General features: G+C 39.8%; 1 gene segment (V, D, J or C); it reads right to left on the bottom strand.

The window, feature by feature from the left end:
* Window positions 1-4,177: 4,177 nt before the first annotated feature.
* LOC106569116 (T cell receptor alpha variable 18-like) lies at window positions 4,178-5,405 on the bottom strand. The segment is given in 2 exon segments: window positions 4,178-5,006; window positions 5,194-5,405. Coding segments are annotated over 2 exon segments (510 nt in total).
* Window positions 5,406-9,376: the final 3,971 nt, after the last annotated feature.

Raw genomic sequence — 9,376 nt, 5'->3', positions numbered from 1 at the left:
TGTGTGTGTGTGTGTGTGTGTGTGATTGTGTGGGTGGAGACAGGAGTGCTGGAGTCAGAGCAAATCCCTACCAGCTGAAACCTGTTCCATATCGTAATCTCAGTCAGTCTACGGTTCTAGTTTGTTACTATTCAGATCCTGTTATCCTGATGTGCCTGTTCTCCTTGCCTGATGCTGTTTTCCTCTCCACTACAGTTCTGCCCGCTCTGACTCTGGTCCCTGTCTCCAGTTCCATGTCTCGTCATCCTGCTACTCTGTCCTGGAGTCCCCACTCTACTACTCCCTTGGATTCCCCTCCGGACCTGCATACCATGTCTCAACCCCTCTCGCTCCAGCCTCAGCCTCCGCACCTGGTTTCCAGCAACCCGCCCGATCTTCCCCTAACCTGCACTCCATCTCCCCCTGTGTTTCAATAAATACCTTGGTTACTTCATCCCAGTCTCCTCATCTGAGTCTGATCTTGGGTTCCCCGGTTCCACTCCGCACAACAAACAGACAGTCGAGGGTATGGAGGATCAGCTTTAACTACAGAGGGCTTTGAGGTGACTGTAGTGTAGAGGAGGAATTGGGGCGCTGATAAAAGTTTAGATAAACATTTTCAGTTCATGGGACATTATTACATACTCTGTGTCATCTTCAATACAAGTGAAAGATAATCACTCAATTACATTTCTTCTAGGAAGTGCTATTTTCAAATGACACTTGACCTTGAATAAACTTAACCCACTGTTCCCCGGTAGGCTGTCATTGTACTAAGAATGTGTTCTTAACTGACTTGCCTAATTAAATACATGTTTAAAACCTTTTTTTTTATCAAAGAAGAGTAAAAGTGAACAGAACAACATTGTAGATGGCAGGATGTGTAGAATAAGCACCAGCTGCTGATGAAAAGCACAGCATCAACTGGCTATGATCTTCATGGTAGTATCATGTTTTATCTTGAGGATTCATACTCTATGTCACGTCCTGACCCTTGTAAGATGTAATTTTCTATAGTAGAGTAGGTCAGGTCGTGACAGGGGGTGTTTTGTGTTTTCTATTTCTATGTTTTAGTTCTAGTTTTTCTACGTTGTTGTTTTTTTGGGTTGATCTCCAATTGGAGGCAGCTGGTCCTCGTTGCCTCTGATTGGAGATCATATTCAGTAGGGGTTTTTCTTCCTGGGTTTTGTGGGTGATAATATTTTGAGTAGTGTTTGTTTCTCTCTCTACGTCACGGTTTTGTTGTTTTGTAATTCAGTTATGTTTTGCAAAGTTTCACGAATTTAATAAAATGTGGAACTACACCAGCGCTGCATCTTGGTCCGCTCCTTCAGACAGCCGTGACAATCTAATCCTGAGTTTTATACTCTAGCTCCTCCTACTGACAATTTAGAATCAGAGATGTTTCATAGACATTTCATTTATTCACCAGAGAATCCACGTTATTGCAGATGCTTGTAAATCCATACAATTCAGCTCAAGTTATGCGTTACTGTGGATGTCACAGCACAGCAGTACCGTGCAGCGTGTCGTATGGTTTTTGTACAGGGTTTCTCAGTGTCCTAAAAACGTATGTACCATCTCCTGTAGGTCATGTCATGTGCGTATAGAATGTGTCAGATTAGGTTTTTGTACAGCGTTTGTAGGTCTCCTTTCACTGTGGGCTTCAGTGCACTGTAGTACATCGTAGAGTCTTTCTCTTTAGCAGAGGAGATCTCCAGATCCACACGGTTCTTCTCATCATTTAGTTTGACTGACTGTCTAGGATCCAGACCTGGAGCCCGTGATGGAGACCCAACACCATGCAGGATAAGCAGGATATACTAAGGAGGTGATCCAGGGTCCTGGAGATAGCATTGAAGAGAGACTGCAGATGAGTAGGTGCATGAAAGTGTAATATTGCTACCTGCAGGAGCATTCACCTCCTCTCTGATTGGCTCAATGTTCTGGCCATTACTGTCACCTGCAAGAGATGCAAAATATGTCATTCTTCTGTTATTACTCTGTTATAGATCTATTTAACACATCAACACTTAGTTTAGATTAAACATAACACCAATAATAGTACATTACTTACATGCAACTACTAAAAGCAAAATATATGTAGGGATTTACATTGTGGCTGAAACTGGAAGTTAAAATTATAACACAGCACAGCAAGATGTGTTTACACAAACAAAAAACACAAACAGATTGGTGTATTCTGAAAAAAACATCCTCCTCCTTCTAGTTCTGAATGGACCATCTCTTCTCAAACCTTTGAAGCCCCACCCCCAAATACAGAGAGTTGTCAGATGAGCAGAAGTAACAGCAGACTTCTTGCTGCTGCTCGATGCCACATCCTCAAAATGCAGGGCTGAACTGAAATATGATTTCCTTAGTCTCCCCCTTTTAATTGGATATTGGATAAAACTGTGTTATTTATCTCCATTTATTTTCATGATTTTATGGCACAGAGTTGCCAGAAGGACCTGACCTGTTTTAAGGGCTGTCGTCATGGAGAGAAGATCAACGTGCAGCGGAGTTAGTGTTCATGATTTAATTCAAAAAGAACACTGGAACACTACAAAACAAGAAGCAACCGACAGCTAAACAGTACTGACAGCATAACACACTGAACAGAAACAATTACCCACAACCACAAGGAAAAACACAAACTACTATATAGGACTTCCAATCAAAGGCAACTCAACACAGCTGCATTCAATTGGGAGTCCAACAACCAACTCACACGTAACACAAACCCTCTGCCACGTCCTGACCAAAACTAATACAATTGCTCCCTCTGCTGGTCAGGACGTGACACCTGTTTACTGTGATGTCAAACAGGAAAACATTGATTGAAGGGCATATCTGTAAGATAATTAATCTACTGTATTCACCACGAGGCAATTCATTCATTCACAGGTCTATTTGTTTTCATCTTTATTATCTAGAATCTACTGTATAAATCTGCAATATATTCTGACAACCGAATGAGTTTCTGTCACTTTTTCATTTGTTTCTTTCATTGTGGGCTCCAGGGCACAGTAGTACCGAGTAGAGTCTAACACTTCATCAGAGGAGCTCTCCATGGCCACACGGGTTCTGATCTTTCAGTCCAACAGACAGTCGAGGGTCTTCAGGTTTAGATTTCATTACATAGGGGTTTGATGACACTCCAGTGAGGAGGAGGAAGATGGGAGGTGATCCAGGGTACTGTTGATACCACTGGAGAGTACTAGCAGAGGAGTAGTTACAGGACAGATTTATGACATCTCCCTCCAACCCAAACACCTTATCTGATGTTGGAGTAATGTCATTCCCATGACTGCCACCTGGAAAACAGTTATGGAAACAGGAATTAGTTTTAGGAAATTGTTACAAAATTCAATTCATTATTCAGTGTATTTATAATGGACAAAATATCCTTCACAGTAATATTACTCAAGTCTCCAGTAATTACATTTGATATGTGATTGGATATGAAGAATAGCATCAATCTCACCCACTAGTGCGTATGCTAAAATTGATCCCAGTGACATGCTGGTACGTGTTATTTAACACAGTGAAAAGAGTGAACACAAGTAGAGTTATGACAGAATGACTCCCCTGGTTTCTGACTGTCACCTATAAAAGGCATTTCCTTTCCTCTGCCTCAATTATGTAACACATTCCCTTAAAAAATAGCACACAACACAAAGTACTGTACAGACAGTGTTTTTGTAAGGGAGCTGTATACCCTGTTGTCACAGTGGGCTTCAGAGCACAGTAGTACACAGCAGAGTCAGACAGATGCACCCTCTGGATCATCAAGGGGACTGATTGTGTCTTGGCATTTAGACTTGCATTGAATCTCTCCTTGAACCCTGCAGCATTGTCTCCAGATCCAATAGAATAACGGTTCAGCATATGTTTAGGGAAAGAATTTGCTTCTTGTTTGTACCAGTAGAGATATGCAACATTATTAGCACTAGTGGTGTTATATTGACAACTCAGTGTTACCAATCCACCTTCTGTAGCAATCACACCTCCTGGTTGCTGTTGGACATGGTCTCCTGTGCACTCTGGAAGATAAAAAAAAGATGAAGTGAGTGATAATAACAAATAAATATAAAATAATTAGATAGAAACAATGAGAGAAAAGGTTCCATCATACCAAAGCAGAATACATCAAGAACCAGCCAGATGATCAGACAGAGTACCATGGTTATACAGAACACACTGAGAGTGACTGTGAGTTACAGTAAGAGGTAGAGATCCTCTCTCTCTCTTCCATGTCCATCTCAGCCTGTATATCACCATCAACTGACAGACATGAAGGAGGAGTCTGCTCAGAGAGAGGAAAGATTGAATGGAAATGTATGGGTAAATATTACCTCGCTAATATTAGTTGTAAGCACTCTTTGCAGTACATTAACCAAAGTGAAAGCTTACGTTTTGCTGTCATGAAATGAAAAGTAGCCTAAAGCAATTGTCAATTACACAAATGTTCCATGAAGTGAGTATAATAAAGATATATTTTGTTGTTGTTAAAACCTACAGATATGATATTATAATTCATGTTCAAACACTCATGTAGCCCACAGAGTTTCTAATTCAGGTCGGCTACTGTACACACAGTATATTGAAATACATGTTGTTATTTTGTCCCAACTTTTCAGTGGTACTGTATGTTTCAATGTACACATGTGAAACCTATAGTTTTTGTAGGGGGGTGGTATATCCTGTTGTCACAGTGGACCTCAGAGCACAGTAGTACACAGCAGAGTCAGACAGCTGCAACCTCTGGATCGTCAAGGGGACTGATTTTGAGTCTTTATCTAGATGGGCATCAAATCTCTCTTCATATCCAGTGGCATTTGTACTTCCAAAAGAAAAACGTCCCAGCATGAACTTTGGGAAGTCATTTACTTCATGCTTGTACCAGAACAGGTAGAGATCATTAGTATTAACTGCATCAAATTGACAGTCCAGTGTGACCTGTCCTTCTTCAGTAGCGATCACATCTCCTGGTGGCTGAATGACTGAGTCTTCTCCTCTGCATTCTGGAAAAGGACACACATTTGTATTAGGGGAAAGAGGAGGTAAGCAACATGATAGAGGGAATTGAAATGCATAAACATTTATAGTAGTATAAAACTGAAAAATATGTTTGAAAAAAAGAAAGGGATTGGAGAAAAGGACATAAACAAATAAGATAATAATAATATTAACTAAATAACATTATAATACCATAACAAAATGCAGCAAGAATCAGTAAATTCCTCAGCCAGGGTTCCATGTCTGCTACTGTGAGATCAGTGAGAGAAGAGTAATACCACTCTGATGTAACTAGGCCATGATGAGATGATGAAATCCTTGTCTCCTCCTCTTTCTGTGTATCGTCAAACATGATTTGGGTTTGAAAAAAATATATATTTCCGGCACTCCACAATCTTTTCAAAGGTCGATAAATTTCATAAAGCTTGTGACATTGTCTGAACAACCCTGTACCCTGTGTTGTTGTACAGTGACTGAATCACTTGTCGTCACAGTGGGCTTCAGAGCACAGTAGTACACAGCAGAGTCAGACAGCTGCAACCTCTGGATCGCAAGGGGACAGAGCTAGATGTGAAATTCAGCCTGGAATCAAACCTCTTCTTGAACTCATCACTATTGCTCCCTTCTGAATAACGATCTCTTCTCAGGACATACTGAGGAGTGTCCCTGGTTAACTGGATGTACCAGAAGAGATCAGGAGATGGACTACTGGTAGTGTAGTTACAGCTGAGTGTTACCAGTCCTCCTTCAAGGGCAGTAACATGTCCACTCTGCTGGTCAACAGCCTCTTCACCTCTGCAATCTGAAAAAGTTGTTAAAATAGTTGTTAAAAGTTGTTAAAATAATAATTCATCAATAATTGTATATTAACTTATTAGCTCAAGTTCAGACAAAGAGAATAGGAAGGAGAAGCACGATACAGTACCAAAATAGCATGCAGTCAGGATAAGTAAAGTATTCTTAAGCCAATGTTCCATTATGATTCATGTATCGAGGAAGAGTAGACTGTTATAGACTTTATGTTCCATCCACTCTAGCTGAGAAGTCTCATAATTGCGGGACTCGGCATTAAGGGAGGAGCTAATTGTTTATTCAATATTATTTTGGAGTTTGGGGAGGGAGGAGGGTTATTTTAAGATGGTCATTCCATCTTAAATGGATCATTTATCATTCCATGGATCATTTAACTATTTGATTTTGATAAAATATAGAATTTGGCCTTTACTACCAATTCCCGTTGAAACGCATTCATAACACATTCATGAATGGCAAAAAATAACATTTAAAAAAATGTATCTTAAGGAATAAGGTTTTGAAGTGTCTGTCTTATTTCTAGGAGATACAAGAAAGCTCAGGAAATATTTACAGTACTAGTCAAAAGTTTTAAAACACCTACTCATTCATCCAGAATGAGTAGGTGTGTCCAAACTTTTTACTGGTACTGTATGTAAAAAATGTTTTACACATATTTAACCCCTTAAACTTTCCATCTTGTTTGTAAGAATTGTCCCTTTAAACAATTGGGTCACATTAGTTTGTAGCCCAAACAGTGGAGAGACCAGAGGAGAGACCACCATCGTATTTCATGAGACTCTCATCTTTCTAAAGAGTGGTCATATCAGTTTTCTAGGTCAAACCGTTCAGACACTACAGACGTTTTTTGGAGAAGACAGATTTTCAGGATGTCTCATGGTCTGACAAACACAGCTGTGGCTCGGCCACCTTCCACCGCAGATGCAGAAGACTGCCATAGGCTGACGTGGTGGAATGAGATGCAGCCCATGCGACAAAATAGATAACTCTCTCTTAAAGGAAAAGAAGCAAACTATGAGACTCCACTGACATCTATTGACTCTCACTAGTAATTTGCCCTTGAAAATATAAGCAATGTCAAGGTTTCACCTTGTTGGGCAGAATGTTGAACACTAGATGGAACTATTGTATCATTATTATACATAGAAAAATAAACCATATGATATGATTCATAATATGGTTTGGAAATGCATTATTTTAAAAAAATCACCATACTGTATATACCATGCTATACCATATATATATATAATCTGCAAATAAACCCTAATAGTAAGAATTGTATAATATTGTATGATGATAAGGATGAAGTGAATTCTTAACAGAATTCTTACATCCCAAATATTTGTGTCAGACTGTCAGCTTTTTGTATGAGGAAGTGTTTCCTGTCACTGTAGACTCCATGTCACAGTAGTACAGAGCAGAGTCTGTCACTTCAGTAGAGGAGTCTGTATGAACGGTCTGTATGAGCCTGAGCTGGAAGGCGAGGAGGGACACGTTTCTGGACATATCCTGATTGATATCCTGATCCTGATTGCCATGCAATCCTTGTTTAAATTACATCCTAGGATTGAAGCATTTATTTATTTTTAACAATACCACTATATTCATGTTATACTGCATTAGGAAGAAAAACGTTTGAAATAACAATTGATCTGAACATGAATTTAGGTTTAGGGTTATGGCTAGGGTTAGTGTTAATCCAGGGTGTGAACATGAAACTAGGGTTAGTGATCGGGTTCGGGTTATGGCCAGGGTTTATCTGGGATGTGGACATGAATCTTGGGTTAGTATTAGGGCTAGGGTTACGGCTAGGACAGAAGGGTTCCACATGGGTTCTCCCTTTATTCAGATTAATAACTGTCAGAACTGTCAGATTAACAGGCATCAGGTCTGTCACGTTTTTATTTGTTCATTTGTTTCAACAAATAATTCACTGTTCATTTCCGGCCTACATGTATATTATTTGTCTATTGAAGGAAACCTAATATTGAAAATGTTTCTCTTAGGGGATGTCAGTGTTTTCAGGTCACAGTGTGTCTGGGTTTCGTTTCACTGTGGGCTCCAGGGCACGGTAGTAAAGAGTAGAATCCAACACTTCAGCAGAGGAGATCTCCAGATCCACACGGGTTCTCTCATCGTTCAGGTTAACAGACAGTCGAGGGTCTTCGTGTTTATCTTTCACTACAGAGGGGTTGGATGACACTCCAGTGAGGAGGAGGAAGATGGGAGATGATCCAGGGTACTGTTGATACCACTGGAGAGTACTAGCAGAGGAGTAGTTACAGGACAGATTTATGACATCACCCTCCAACCCAAACACCTTCTGTTGTTGGAGTAATGCCATTCCCATGACTGCCACCTGGAAAACATGTATGAAACAAAAATTAGTCAAGTGTATTAAAAATTGATAAAATGTCATTCACAGTAATATTACTCCAGGCTCCGTTAATTACATGGGATATGTAATTAGATATGAAGAATAGTATCAAACTCACCCACTAGTGCATATATTAAAATGTATCCTGGTAACATGCTGGTAAGTGTTATTTGACACAGTGAAAAGAGTGAACAGAAGTATAATTCTGACAAAACGACTCCCCTGGTTTCTCACTGTACTCTACAGTATAACATGCATTTCTCTTCCTCCGCCTCAATTATGTAAAACCTCCCCTTAAAAAACGTCACACAACACAAAGTACTTAACACACGCACAGTGTTTTGTAACAGGCAGTATATCCTGTTGTCACAAGGGGCATCAGAGCACAGTAGTACACCGCAGAGTCAGACAGCTGTAACCTCTGGATCATCAAGGGGACTGATTTTGCTGTGACATTCAGAAGTGCATCAAATCTCACCTTGAACTCAGTAGTAGTGTCTGCAGGTGAACATCCTTTCTCAGCATAAGCATGGAGTTGACATTTGCTAGTTGTTTGTACCAGAAGAGATATGGTGATTGATCACAAATAGACAAGTGAGTGTTGTTGGTTGTCCTTCTTACGACCATTACATCTTCTGTTGGCTGTGTTACATTCTCTTCTGCTGTGCACCCTGAAAAGAAAGAGAAATATGTCTTCACAACATATAATAATAACGTATATAAATTAAATGAACAAATATGTCTGTCTGTATGGCATCTTCTGATTCAGGGGTGTGTGTGCTTTGTTAGGTTGCCCCCTTCAGGTTGACTTTCATACTACACCACCAACCTGTGTGAATTTTGAATAGGGCTAACAATAATAATATTTTTGCACTTTGTCATATTCCCAAGTGATTATCCAACCAATATATAAAAAATATGCCTACGGTAAGTGAAATTGAAGACTACTGATTGAAGAGTGAAGAATACATATTTCTCACAGTGCATTGAATATGAAGACAGATAAACACTAGACCAGCTGGTGATTGCACACAGCACAGGTGTGACCAGAGTTCTCTGATCTCAACTTCTGCCATCATGACATCAAATGTGGTTGCTGTTTAATCATGATTTCCACTTCATCAAAGCATTTTGGTCTGCAGGTTTTTGTATGGTGTATTATACAATTTGTATCACTGTGTCAAG

Source organism: Salmo salar, chromosome ssa14 (assembly GCF_905237065.1).
Source record: "Salmo salar chromosome ssa14, Ssal_v3.1, whole genome shotgun sequence".
Lineage (NCBI taxonomy): Eukaryota > Metazoa > Chordata > Actinopteri > Salmoniformes > Salmonidae > Salmo > Salmo salar.
The sequence above is the reverse complement of the archived record's forward strand: the minus strand, read 5'-3'. Positions and strand labels throughout refer to the sequence as shown.